General features: G+C 38.7%; 1 protein-coding gene across 1 annotated transcript in view; it reads right to left on the bottom strand.

Moving 5' to 3' along the window:
• ABCB5 (ATP binding cassette subfamily B member 5) overlaps nucleotides 1-14771 on the bottom strand; it is a 104414-nt gene that overhangs the window by 76342 nt on the left and 13301 nt on the right. Inside the window, exons 5-11 of the mRNA XM_003407086.2 lie at nucleotides 11163-11354; nucleotides 10907-11078; nucleotides 8331-8455; nucleotides 8054-8231; nucleotides 6539-6652; nucleotides 5890-6000; nucleotides 727-852 (exon numbers count right to left, since the gene is read on the bottom strand). Coding sequence (XP_003407134.2) covers nucleotides 727-852; nucleotides 5890-6000; nucleotides 6539-6652; nucleotides 8054-8231; nucleotides 8331-8455; nucleotides 10907-11078; nucleotides 11163-11354 — 1018 coding nt within the window. The remainder of the gene's footprint in view (nucleotides 1-726; nucleotides 853-5889; nucleotides 6001-6538; nucleotides 6653-8053; nucleotides 8232-8330; nucleotides 8456-10906; nucleotides 11079-11162; nucleotides 11355-14771) is intronic.

Genomic DNA, 14771 nt, shown 5'->3' with positions numbered 1-14771 from the left:
TTTGTGTGCCAGCCTCTCCTCCCGTACCCCGCCCAGGTATTTTCATAAGTGCCTATGCTAATTTTTTTATAGCGACGTGTGGAACAGGATCTGCGTGGCAGCACTTGTGAAGGGGGGGAGGGAGGGCGTGGTCCGCAAACAAACACTGAAGGTGTGCATTATTTACAGTAAATACAGGAATTAACTAAGGAGCCCGAGGGGCTAAGTGATTAAAGCACTCGGCTGATTACTGAAAGGTCCGCTGTTCAAACCCACCAGCCGCTCCATTGAGAGAAAGGTGTGGCAGTCTACTTCCGTTAAGATTACAGCCTTGGAAGCCCTATGGGGCAGTTCTCCTCTGTCCTACACGGTTGCTGTGAGTCAGGATTCACTTGATAACACACAACAGCATAAAATTTACTTATTTTACTTATTGTCTATCTTTACTTATTAGGATGCAAACTACGTGAAGGCAGATATTTTTATCTGTTTTGTTCTAGTGTATTCCCAAGCACTTAGAACAGCGCTTGGCATATTGTCCCAACCCAGTGCCGTGGAGTCGATGCAGGCACTCAATAAATATTTATTGAAAGAATGTATAGACAGGAAAAAGAAAAGATATGGTCTTTCTCTCAGACTCTCTGCTAAAAATTAAAAGTTGACATAGACGTAAACTCTACGTAATATGTGGTATTTCTAAATCCCTTCACCCTGAGGGGTGTGCACAGTTTTGCTGGCTGTACTTACAAAGCCATCGTTGGGATCATATAACCTCTGCAGAAGCTGGACTGCTGTACTCTTCCCACTGCCACTGCTGCCAACCAGGGCCACTGTTTCTCCAGAGTTAATTTTGAGATTCAGGCCCTTCAGAATCTATCAGTGTGTTTGGGGGAAAAAAAAGAACAAGCTTCATAAAACTAGGATAAGTTAGAATATGATCTACCATATTCTTAGGCAAATAACACATACCTTCTACATTTGTTTGCCAACAACTCCCTCTCTCAACAAGGCATTTTCATAAGCATACTATGTTAATGTTATTTTTACAGGAACATGTAAAAAGAAATTTGGCATAGCAGTGCTGATGAAAATACCTGGGCGGGGCGGGGGAGGAGAAGGGAGCTGCTGCCAAACATAAGAAGGTACGCATCATTGGCATAAAAATATGGTATGTATTTCCAGAAATTTAATGTATAATTTTAAACCAAAACAAACTATTCTGTGGCACTAGAAAATAAATTTAGATCTTGTTACGTGTTTGTTTAATGTACATGTATATATTTTAAGTCATACTGTCACCACATCCATTAATTATTAATTTCCATAACAATTTTGGTGAAATTATGGTAAAACAATCTCTCACCATCTATCTTTACATCTCTTTATATACGGGGGGGGGGAACCTATATGTATAAGAGGAGATATAAGCTAAGAGGACAATATATTAACTAGCCATGGCAAACTGTTCACAATCTCAACTAAAATAATATTATATAATTTTCTTGACTACCAGTCAGTAAAAGTTTTATCTCCTAATTTTCAATAACTGAAGTAAACTTTGCCAGATATTGTTGTAAGCAATTTAAGGAAGATCCTCCTTAGAAGCTCCTTAACATTACTACAAAGTACCTTACAAAGTAAAACAACTGGCAAGACTCTTAAGTGACCCCCTTGGATGAGGCTGCACAATTAGAAACCCTCTCTCTAGTGGTGGATCTCATGGGGGCATTTGAATACAGGTCGGGGGGTGGGGGTGGGGAGCGCATTTTAAAAATGTTCTTGGAGACTGGGGTTTGCTACCGGTATTTATGTCCCAGGATCCACAACGTAAGAGAACCCTTACAAAAAACTGCGCTCTCAAAATGCCAGCAGCAGTCCTGTTGAGAAACCTTCACCTGTCCTGGCTGGCATCTGTACATATTAAACCAAACAACACTGGAATTTCTCCTTGTGTTTTCTCTCACTTTGATCCCACCACTTGTAAAGAAACGGACCCTTTAAATACACCAAACACAAAACCTTCAAAAGGCCAAGCAGAGGAAGGTTCTCTAAAGGAGGTGAGAAAATGGGGGCCATCAGTGGGAGCCCTTCCTCTCATACCTGCACTTTTACCCTAGGATTGGTCTCTGTTCATTTCTTGGAAGAATCTGTGTTTTATTTATTTAAAGTGGGAGGACTTTTTTCCTTTCTTTCATTATTCATTCTCCCACTTAGCAAAAAGGATTATGTTTAGAAAACTTATTTAAAATAATGGTTGCTTAAAAACTCAAAGTACTTTACCATACAACATAGCAGTAGGATTGGTGATTACATCTCCTGCAAGCCTACTCAAATGTATTTGCAAAATACAGTTTGGAGTATTCTCTTTATGTTAACAAAAAGGGTTGAAGACATTATTCCAATAATGGCAATTAAGTAACAAAAATTAAAACACTGAAAGAGTTTTAAAGAGAATTTCAATCAAAGATTTAATCAGAGAAAAACAGGGAAGTAGGTAGATAACTTTGTGGATGCAAAGGCTGCAAGGTCTGTTAGAATTTTTTTTTTTTGCTCTTTTGCTTAAAAATATCATGGTCTCCTTTTTCTATGCAAAAGGTGTTTTATTTTTAATTATCTTTCGCAATCTTCAACAGTAACAGCTTTTTTTTTTTCTGGTAAACTTTATTAGTGAAAAGAGGAAGACAATAGAGGAGACACATTTTCACAAGAATTTGTCAAAGGCTGAATGACAGAAGGAGGAGGATAAACTGAGTGTGGAGTTCCTGTATAGTGCAAATAGTTAAAGTGTTGGCTGCTAACCAAAAGGTTGGAAGTTCGAGTCCACCCAGATGTGCCTCAGAAGAAAGGCCTGGCAATCTACTTCTGAAAATCAGCCACTGAAGATCCTATGGAGCACAGTTCTACTCTGACACACATGGAGTCACCATGAGTCAGAGCTGACTTGACGGCGACTGTGTGCGTGTATGTGTGTGTAATGGAAGAGTAAGGAGTCCTGGTGGCACAATGGTTAAGCACTTGGCTGCTAACCAAAAGGTTGTCTGAACCCACCAGCCGCTCAGTGGTAGAAAGATGTGGCAACCTGCTGCCGTAAAGATCACAACCTATAAAACCCTGTGGGGCAGTTCTACTCCGTCCTGTAGAGTCGTTATGAGTCAGAATCCATTTGAAGTCAATGGCAAATATGACTGAGAGAGAAAGTAAGGAGGCATAGCTATTGGTGCAGTAAAATCCCTAGGAAATGGAGAAGGAAAAGGTACAACACGTGCATCATTCCCCCAGGATAGAAACTAGGAGGTTAAAATGAGGTATCTATGTTGAGTGGCCACCACCCTGTCTATCAGTTTGTCTTACTGTGCCAGCTTGTGTGTTGTTAGGATGCTGGAAGCTATGCCACTGGTATTTCAAATGCCAGCAGGGTCACCTATGGTTTCAGCGGAGCATCCAGACTTCCAGACTAAGACAGATTAGAAAGAAGGGTCTGGTGATCTACTTTCAAAAATTAGTCAATGAAAACCCTATGGATCACAACAGAATACTGTCTGATACAGCGCTGGAAGATGAGCCCCCTAGGTTGGAAGGCACTCAAAACACATAGTGGCCACAACAATGGACTCAAACATACCAACAATTGTGAATATGGTTCAGGACGCTGCAACGTTTCATTCTGTTGTACATGGGTGACATGTTAAATCGGATAATCTCCAGGACCACCAGTAGGTGGCGCCACCAATCCAAGACATTTGGGTGTGCTCCCAAATCCAGAGTGAAATCAAGAGTTGAAAATGCTTTGTTCAGTTGAATATATGATCTATCTAGTCTCTAAGCAAAATAACCAAAATCTTGTTTATCAATTTATTGTGATTTAGGTGAAAGTTTACAGAGCAAATTAGTTTCTCATTCAAAATTTTTTACACAAATTGTTTCACGATATTGGCTGCAATCCCACATTTTATCAGCACTCTTCCCCTTTTCCTTTCCGTCCCAGGTTCATCATGTCCCATTCATCCAGTTTTCCTGTCCCCTTCTGCCTTCTGGCCTTTGTTCCTGGACGGCTGTTGCCCATTTGATCTCATATACTTGATTGATTGAAGAAGCATGTTCCTCACATGTGTTACTGTTTGTTTTATAGGTCTGCCTAATCTTTGGCTGAAAGGTGAATTTCAGGAGTGGCTTTGAGTCTGAGTCAGAAGAATGTCTCGGGGCCATACTCTTGGGAGTTGCTCCAGTACCTGTCAGACCAGTAAGTCTGGTCTTTTTTTGAGAATTTGACCATTTGTTCTATATTTTTCTCCTGTTCTGTCGGGACCCTCTATTGTAATCCCAGTCAGAGCGGTCGGTGTAGTGGCAGTTGGGCATCATCTAGTTCTTTTGGTCTCAGGGTCTTGTAGGCTGTGGTTCATGAGGTCCGTTAATCCTTGGGTCTTTAGTGTTTTTAGTATTTTTCCCTCTCCTTTGCTCTGGACTAGATGAGACCGATAGTTGTATCTCAGATGGTTGCTCAAAAGCTTTTAAGACCCCAGATGGTACATCCCCCAATGTAGGATGTAGAACACTGGTTTTAAGAACTATATTGCGCTAATTGACATAGATGTCCCCGAGTCTATGGTTCTGTGCCTTTGAGCCTGGGAACGTCACCTTCTGAGGTGTTTAGTTATGCCTAAGAGGTTTCCCTGACTGTGCCACTTGTGTGCTCTGTTGTCTACATTAATATATGAAAAGCACCTACAGTCATGTATGTAGAAATTTCCATCTCTACACCTGTACCTGCCGGTGGGTGTGTTATCTTACCCCCTTCACTCACCTCTTGGTATATCTACCTAACTATATAATTCATAGATTATTGTTTGTTGTTTCTATTGTTGCAGGGTTGTCTATGCTATAGGAGTTACTACACACACACACACAAAAAAAATACAAACCCGTTGCTGTCAATTAGGTTCTGATTCAGAGTGACCCTATAGGACAGAGTAGAACTGTCCCATAGGGTTTCCAAAGAGCAGCTGGTGGATTTGAACTGTCAACCTTTTAGTTGGCAGCCGTGGCTCTTAACCATTGTGCCAACAAGACTCTGTAGTTACCATACCAAAACCAAAACCAAACCCGTTGCCATTGAGTCAATTCCAACTCTTAGCAACCCTACAGGATAGAATAGACCTGCCCCATAGGGTTTCCAAGGAGTGCCTGGTGGATTCGAACTGCCAGCCTTTTGGTTGGCAGCCATAGCTCTTAACCACTGTGCCATCAGGGTTTCCATAGTTACCAAAATAGTCCTTTATTCCTGAGTTCCTCTGTTGCCCTGGTCCTGTTGTTCTGATTTTTCCCATATTGTGTATTGCCTTTTCCTTCACCAGTATTAACTAACATATACTATCTCTTCGATAATTTTCCCTCCTTCCCTTTCCTATCCTTGGTAAACATCAAAGAGTCTTTTTTTTTTTTCTGTGTGTAAACATTTTGTTACTTTATAAAAAATGGTTTCATAAAATATTTGTCTTTTTGCGATTGACTTATTTCACTCAGCATAATGCCCTCCAGATTCATCCATGTTGTGAGATGTTTAGTGGGTTCACCATTACTCTTTAGTATAGTATTCCACTGTTGTATGTACTACAGTTTGTTAATCCATTCATCTGTTGATGGGCATTTAGGTTGCTTCTACCTTTTTGCTATTGTGAATAATGCTGCAATGAACATGGCGTGCATGTGTCTATTCGTGTTACGACTGTTCTTTAGTGTATATACCTATGAGTGGGATTGCTGGATCATATGATATTTCTAATTCTAGCTTTTTGAGGAAGCAGTAACCAAAATTTTGGTCAAAATGATCCTAAACAATAATCTCATAAGAGAAGACTCTTAGACAGTAGATGATAATATCAGAAAACTGTCCAATTCTTTTACGTATCCTACCTTGATAGATGGTCTTGATGGATAACTGAAAGATACATTTTTAAATTCCACAGTTCCTTCTATGTATTCGGGTTTATATCCAGTTGTTGAAAAGTTATCTATAGTGGGTTTCTTGGAAGAACAAAGAGAACGTTATAAGTCTGCAAAGAACTAAGCTGACACTCTCTAAATCTTTAAAATAATTTAAAGGTGGATTTCTTTTACAGCGTTTGTCTTTTCCGTGTTAGAAGTTAGACATGAAGTTTGCAGCGAAACACAATCCTTGTGCAGAAAAGAGTAAAAAGCAGTCTCTTTTCTATAACCAATTGGCCAATATGGATTTTGTCCACCTTACGGATTTTTGGCCATGGATTTTGCCCACCTGGAGCTCTGGTGGTGCAGTGGTTAAACACTCAGCTGCTAACTGAAAGGTCAGTGGTTTGAAGCCACCAGCTTCTCCACAGAAGAAAGATGGGGCAGTCTGCTTCTGTAAAGATTACAGCCTCGGAAATCCTATGGAGCAGTTCTACTCTGTCCTATAGAATTGCTATGAATGAGAATCTACCCTACAGAAGTGGGTTTTTTTTTTTTTAATTGCTCAAGGTGGGGGAGGTGTTGGTTCCTTTTCTTAGTAATGGTAGTTATTCTCCACAGCAATTAGAGGTCTTACCTTATCAATAACCTGGAAAATACTAAAGGCGGCTCCTCGGGCTATAGCAAAGGTTTCAAGGTGAGGGGCTGCTGCTCCAATGCAATAGCTACTGTGGATCACACTAAAGAAGACCTACAGGAGCAACAACAACAACAATTTACCCTCCCACACTTAGAATAAGAGAGGCCACAGAATGGAGTGTATACTTGGTGGAGGATCACGGAGAGATATTAGAGAGTCTAGATGGGAAAGAATGGAAGATGCTACTGTACATAAAGGAGACACGTGTTAACTCAAATATCTTTGGCTGTTTCCTAATGGGGAATGACTTTTGGTTGATACAGTTTTATGGTTATTACCTTCTAGCAGGTCTGAGCAGGAAAATCTGCAGACTGAGAAATACTGGCCCTGCATGACCCTGATGGGTATATTTTAATGCAGAATACCTAGGAGTTTAAGGAGGAGTTCTGGTGGTGCAATGGTTAAGCGCTCGACTGCTAACCAAAAGGTGGGTGGTTTGAATCCACCAGTCACTCTGCAGAGGAAAGATGTGGCAGTCTGTTTCCGTAAAGATTTACAGCCTTGGAAATTCCATGGGGCAGTTCTACTCCATCCTATAGGGTCTCTGTGAGTCAGAATTCAACTCAATGGCAATGGATTTGGTTTTTGGCAGCTTAGAAGTCTGAATTGGGATGTAGGACAGACATCCATATGTAGTTTCTTAACATTTACTGTATGTTGAAAGGACAGAGAAATGGCAGGAGAGTCCAGTCTATAGAACCTTTTTGGATGGGCGACATTCAGCAAGGTGAATGTAGAAATGTAGAGGACCATCCTATCTCGGCAAAGATGAGAAGACAAAGTCTTACTAGAGACTGCCTTTTTAATTGTTCTATTAAGAAAACTCTATATATGTCCCAGTGGAAAATTCAATTATGATTCTTCTAACAGCACAAAGGAAACCCTGGTGGCATAGTAGTTAAGTGCTACGGCTGCTAACCGAGAAGTCAGCAGTTTGAATCTACCAGGCGCTCCTTGGAAACTCTATGGGGCAGTTCTACTCTGTCCTACAGGGTCATTATGAGTCGAAATCGACTCGAAGCCAGTGGGTCTGGTTTTTTTGGTTTTAACAGCACAGAATGCCTGCACAAATGAGTCGCTAAAACTTGATGGATGAATAAATCCTGTCCATTAATAACTATAATTTAAAGGAAAGCATTTGTTAAAAGTATTTATTAAAAATATTCCTCTTTGAATATTCATTTTCATTCAAAGAGGAATTTTTACTGAACTCTAAGTGTTCTATTACTTGCTGAAAGGTTGGTGGTTCAAACCCACACAGAAGTACCTAGGAAGACAGGTTTGGTGATCTGCTTCTGAAAGGTGACAGCCTTGAAAACCCTATGGAGCACAGTTCTACTCTGCGCACATGGGGTCACTATGAGTTGGAATCGACTCGATGGCAACTGACAACAACTACTAGCAAGAAAAGATGACCTAGCCCAGTTACTTTTGTTCTCAAACAAGACTTACAGCAAGAACAGTTCCAATGGTGTAACCAGGTTCTCCACTAAGAATCAAGGACGTTCCATACCAAAAAGCAAGTCCATAGGTTCCATTCATAAAGAAGTACACAGCACCAAGAGACAGTTTTGAAACTATGGCCTTTTTTATACCAACATCCTTTGCATCTTGTAAATTCTGTGTATACCTTAAAAAGACAAAACAAAATGTATGGTGTAATAGCCCTAAGAGAAAACAAAACCAAGCATATGTTGTCATAGTTAGACCTTTGAATTCATAGGAAGACCTTTGAATTTCTTTCTCTTGGCCTCCAAAGGCTATGACTGTTCGGATTGATGACAAAACTTCTTCTGCTATAGCCCCAGCTTTGGAATAGGCACTTAATTCCTTGCTGGTCAATGAGATGACCATCTGTAATAAACCACAACCACAGTTAACCAAAGAATGGCTCTAAGGTAGTACAAATGCACAGAGCATTTAATTCTGATAGGATCTGGAATAACGTAGTTTTATTATTGGAAAGGTACTTAGATATCATTTAGTCCCAACTTTGTCAGTTTGCAAATGAGGAAACTAGTGGCCAAAATTATTAATTGATGTGTTTTAAGTCTCGTAGGCAATGAAAGAGCTCAGCCTAATCCAACCAAGAATCTAAATATATTTATATATATTTTTCAAAATTATATATATATATATATATTTCCTTCTACAGGTAGAGTTTCTCTGTTTTGTTCTCTTTACTTACTTATTTATTTTTTAAAAAAACGTCCTTTAGAAGATGGATATCTTACTGGTTACAGTGCAAAAGATTTGATTTCGAGAAGAATATTATGGACACAGTTCATCTTAGGTGCCCGCTGGAAATCAGTGAGCCTGATTTGACTTGCCTTCATTTTTTACTAAGGAGCCCTGGTGGTACAGTGGTTAAAGCAATCGACTGCTAACCGAAAGGTTGGTGGTTCAAAACCACCAGCAGCTCTGTGGAAGAAAGATGTGGCAGTCTGCTTCTGTAGAGATTTATAGCCTTGGAAACCCTATGGGGTCATTGTGAGCCAGAATGGACTGGATGGCAATGGCGTAGATTGATCTACTACTATGTAAAAAGCCAGGCTTTTCAGTTTCCAATCTTGAGAGATTTGGTAAACCTGACGACAACCTATAATCAAGGAGAGCAATATTCTCCCCTCTTTCTGAGAAATCTCACCTCTTGGTGTTGGAAGATGAAGCATTTACTGGGCAGATGACTTTCTGCAAAAATAGCTTCAGGGGTAAACACCCCTCCTCCCCATATATGCAGGATCATGTTCCCCTCCCTGCCACAGTCTTGTGAGCCATACCCTATGGAAGCCTGGCTTTTTACATAGTAACAGGTCAAGTCAAGATAAACCAGGCTCACTAATTTCCAACCAGGCACCTAAATTGAACTGTGTCCATGATATCCTTTTCCAAATCAAACCTTTCACACTGTAACCAATAAAGATACCCATCTTCTAAAAGAGCTTTTTATTTTTTTTAATAAAGAGAACAAAACAGAGAAGCTGTATCTCTATATATGAGTTTTAATTATTTCCTCCACTATATGTCACACTAAGAAGTCCTGGTGGCACAGTGGTTAAAGCGCTCTGCAGCTAATCAAATAGTCATCAGTTCAAACCCACTAGCTGGTCCGTGGAAGAAAATGTGGCAGTCTGCTTCTATAAAGATTTACAGTCTTGGAAACCCTATAGGGCAGTTCTACTCTGTCCTATAAGGTAGCTAGGAGTCGGAATTCCAGTGGATGGCAATGCATTTGGTTTGGTTTTCTATGTCACACTTACTAATCCTTTCAAGTTTAGTAATTAGCACAAGAGTTCAGAGAAATGGAACAGCAGGGACATTGCCTTCATAGCTGCGAGTCGAATCTGTAACTATTGCCAATATTGTATAGCAAATCTATCCACTTTCCAAAAACATTCCATTAATAGGAGCTAATTTTATGCAAGGCATGCTCAGATAGCTGTTGAAATCAGAAGGTGGCATGAGCTCAGAAATACAGTTTTCTGAATGTATTTAATAGAGATAATTATTCCTATAATATATAACTGGAAGGGAAGCAGCACCTAGCACAATGCCTTGAACTCAATGGGTATTTAATACATGTTTGCCTAATTAAATTGAATTGAAAGAAGCTAGAAACCATCTACCTGGTATCTCTAGTCATCTGAGTAACGTTGACCTTTCCTTGGTTTCTCTTCACGATCAGTTTTTACAATAGCAGAATTTAGATTCCCCACTCTTGTTCCTGTTAAATTCCTTTCCTACTTCTCTTCCCTGGGCGGTTAAGGCTCTGATCTTAGTGACATGCTAACTATGGGTAATCTTCCTGAGGGGCCCTCATTTCAAAAAAGATAGCAGTCGAGATTTTGACAAAGGTTTTAAGTTCAACATTAGAAGTCAGAGTGAATAAAGATTTGTTGTCTAAATACCCAATCCTACCGTTAAGGAATTGTTCGACTACAGAACCTATCTGGAAATTCTGGAACACGAGAGGCTCTCAGTAGCAACAACTAATCATCCAATGTATAATGGCATAGTACTTTACCCAGGCTATTATTTGCAGCTTCATTAGGCTGCTAAATGAAGAGGAAGTTCTTTCTTTTTCTTAAATGTTAGTAAGATATTAAAACAAACCATATTTTAGTCAAATAATATGAAGATACAGAGGTGATTAATGATGAACAAAATCAAAAGCGTTTCGTGGTATATAATTCCTTTGTATTCTGGGACATGAAAAATGAATAGAAATTCTTATCTGATGAACTCAGCAAGACATCCAGTTCACTCTCCTGCTTTCAGTCAACACTGCATTAGCCATTTGCCCACCCGAGAACACACTGCTGCCGAAGCCATGATAAGTGGAGCTGTGGACAGAGTCACCAGGGTCAGCTTCCAGCCTTTCACCAAACCAACCATTAGGCCAATAGAAAAGGTAGACATGTTTTGAAACAGCAGGGCAAACTTGTCTCCAATACCATCACTGATTTTGTTGATGTCCCTGAAAGAAGCAAATAAAATTAATAAGCCGTGTATCCGTCATATATATAAACAAAATGGATGTGCTACACATCTATCCTCTTACTCAGTCATGCGAGTGTTGAGTTCACCGATGTCACAGCTATCAAACCAGCTGATGTCCTGTGCCAAAATCGAACGAAAAAACTGTTTTTGAATTCTCTTGGTCTGCCGTGCTGCAGTTATAACCCAAAAAGAAATCTGCATGTAGCCAAAAACCAAGGCTGTCAGCCCTACTCCAATATAATACAGTGTCAACCTGAAAAAAGATTATTGTAAATGTTAGAGTGACTGATGCACAACTTTTTTCCCTTGTTAATAAAAAAGAAATCTAATACACTATTTGATTGGAAGCATTGACGCTAGGAAGTATAAAAAACTCAAATAAACAGCCACAAGAAAGACTGTAATAATCTCATTTTCCCTGCTCTCTAGAGTATCACCCTCACACTATTAGTGGAAATCAGTAGTTCAAAACTGATTTGTTATTCATATTTTCCTTCAATGTTTTTAATAATTTAACTTGAAAAAGTTGCAATGGAGATGGATGTAATTAAGATATCTGCACATGGAACAAGAGCGTAAAAAAAATGATAGTAGTCAAAAGCATTTGATAAAAAGCTTTACATATATACATACCACTTAATTAAAGATTCAACTTAAAAGTTAACCTAAGGAAATACGTACAAGGATTAAGCTATATAAATGGTCACTGTAGCATTAATAATAAAGCTGAAAACCATCTAAATATCTAAGCAGAGACCATATAAGATATGTATTCATTTGATAACCATTTACTGAGTGCTCACTAGGTGTGAGGTGCTAAGGATACAGTCATGAACAAGATCATAAGTCTCCATCCTTGAAGACTTTACATTCTGGTGGAAGGAAACAGGCCATACACAAATAAAAAAATTTTGTATTGCTCTATGAAGGATAAGTCATGGAATAATTGATGGGAAACGTGGGTTGGGAGAGCTAGTGCAGATAAGTAGAGTGGTTAAGGAAAGTTTCTTTGTGGAAGTAAGATTTTATCTGGTATCCAAAAGATGAAAAGGAGCCAACCATAAAAAGAGCAAGAGAAAGAGAATTCTAGAGAGAGAGAAGAGTAAACATAATGGTCTGAGGAGGGGGAAAAGTTTAGCATGCTCCAAGAATAAAATAAGTCCAAAGTCATATGAAGTAATGAGGCTGAAGAATTTGTCATGTCATAGGGTATTTGGCCATGGTGCATTGTTCAGATTGTATTCCAAGAGAAACAGAAGACTACTGGAGGATTTAAGCATGGGGTGACTTTATCCATTAACTTTTTGAAAAGATCACTTTGGCTCCTCTCTGGAGAATGGATGCAGGGGACAATAATGGAAGCAGGACATTTAGTTAAGAGGTGAAGGTGAGAAGAATGGGGACTTGGATGAGGGTGGTGGCAGCTGACTTGCAAAGAAGTGGACAGATTCTAGATATATGTTGGAAGCAGAATGAATAGGAATTGTCAGTGAACTAGACATGAGAAATAAAAGGAAAGAAATCAAGAATAATTTTAGGTTTTGACTTGAAAAGCTGGCTGAATGGGGTCCCATTTGTGGATATGGGAGAGGAACAAATTCACAGGGGATGCCATGAGTTCTGTTTAAGACATGTTAAGTCTGAAATGCCTATTAAACACCTAAGTGGACATCAAGGTAGAAGTTGAAAATGAGAGTCTGAAGCACTGGAGAGGGATCTAGGCTGAAGATGCAAATGTGAAAGTCATCAGTTTATACTTGACAATTAAAACAGAGACTAAAAAGAAAGTAGATTAGTAGTTAGCAAGAGTTAGAAAGAGGGGGAAATGGCTACTTACTTAAACCAAAAATGACCCATAGGCTGGCAAAAATGAGAAAGAGTGAGAGAGAGAGAGAGAGAATGTAGTATGCACTGTAGGTAAGAAAGAAATGAAGACCAAGGACTGATCTCAGGGACTCTCCAAATGTACAGAGTTTGGGTTGAGGAGGAAGAGCCTGCAGAAGAGGTGAGAATAGCCAATACTCAGTGAGAGAGTTGGAAAGCCAGGAGAATGTGGTACCAGGGAAAATCAGTGTTTTCTAATAAGAGGGACTGTTCAAGGACATGACAGAACACTACAGGGTCATTAAAAATCATGCTGTTTTGATAATTTTCTAGTGCATTGGAAGGACACAATATTGTAAGAGGAAAATGAGTTACAAAATCAAAGGAACAGATGAAATGCAAAACTTATACACTGAAAACTACAAAACATTTTTGAGAGAAGTTAAAGAAGTTCTAAATAAACTAAGAGACAATCCATGTTCATGAATTGGGAGACTTAATATACCGGTCTACAGATTTATTGCAACCCCTAACAAAATTCCAGCAGGCTTTTTTTCCCAGAAATTGTCAAGATGATCCTAAAATTTATAAGGAAATGTAAAGAACTCAGAATAACCAAAACAATTTTTAAAAATAAGAACAAAGTTGGAAGTCTTATTATATTTCCTGATTTTACTTTATTTTTTACTATACAGCTACAGTAATTAAGACAGAGTAGTGCTAGAATAAGAATAGACAAATAAATGGAACAGTATTGAGAATCCAGAAATAAACCTTTACACTTATGGAAAATTGATTTTCAGTTCAATGGAGAAAAGATAGTTTTTATAACAAGTGGTGCTGGGACAACTGAATATCCATGTGTAAAAAAGATGAATTTAAACTGTTACCTGACACCATTCATAGAAATTAACTCAAAATGGATCACAGACCTAACTGTAAGAGCTAAAACTTTGAAATTTCCAGAAAAAAACATAGGAGAAAGTTTTTATGGCCGGATTAAACGAAGAATTCTTAAATTCAAAATCAGGATGCATAAAACTGGATAAACCAGAATTCAAAACTCAAAACTTGCTAAATAACACCCTGGCTCACAAAATCGTGAATATCATCTATAAGTATTGTGCTCCTTTAAAAAATCACCTGTATGAGACCGAATGGTCCACAATGACTTTAAAACAAAGATGAGAACGTAAGGGGGCAGAGAAACTAGATTAATGGAAACAGAACAACCAGAATGGAAATAATGAGAACGTTTACGTATTGTGAAGAATGTAACCAATGTCACTGAACAATTTACATAGAAATTGTTGAATGGGAACCTAAACTGCTGTGTAAACCTTCACTGAAAACACAATAAAAAATAATTTAAAAAATTAAAACTTTTGTGCTTCAAAAGAAACCATTAAGAAAATGAAAAGACTAGAAGAAAATATTTGCCAGTCATGTATCTGATAAAGGACTTGCATCTAGAATTTGTAAAAACTCTTACAACTCTATAGTAAGAAGACAAAAAGAACAACTATAAATAGGCAAAATATTTGAATAGACATTTTACCAAAGAAAATATATAAATGGCTAAAAGGTGTATGAAAAAATGCTTGTCATTATTAGTTACCAGGGAAATACAAATTAAAACCACAGTATGAGAGCACTTCATATCAACTAACCCGTTGCCATCAAGTCGACTCTGTCTCATGGTGTCTGAGACACACCCACTAGAATGGCACGGTTGTGGAGAAACTGGAACCCTCATACATTGCTGGGGGGTAAGTAAAATGGTGTAACCATTTAGAAAACAGTTAGGTACTTTCTTAAACAGATAAACATAAACCTACCATATGAC

The sequence above is a fragment of the Loxodonta africana genome, chromosome 8 (genome assembly GCF_030014295.1).
Source record: "Loxodonta africana isolate mLoxAfr1 chromosome 8, mLoxAfr1.hap2, whole genome shotgun sequence".
Classification (NCBI taxonomy): domain Eukaryota; kingdom Metazoa; phylum Chordata; class Mammalia; order Proboscidea; family Elephantidae; genus Loxodonta; species Loxodonta africana.
The sequence above is the reverse complement of the archived record's forward strand: the minus strand, read 5'-3'. Positions and strand labels throughout refer to the sequence as shown.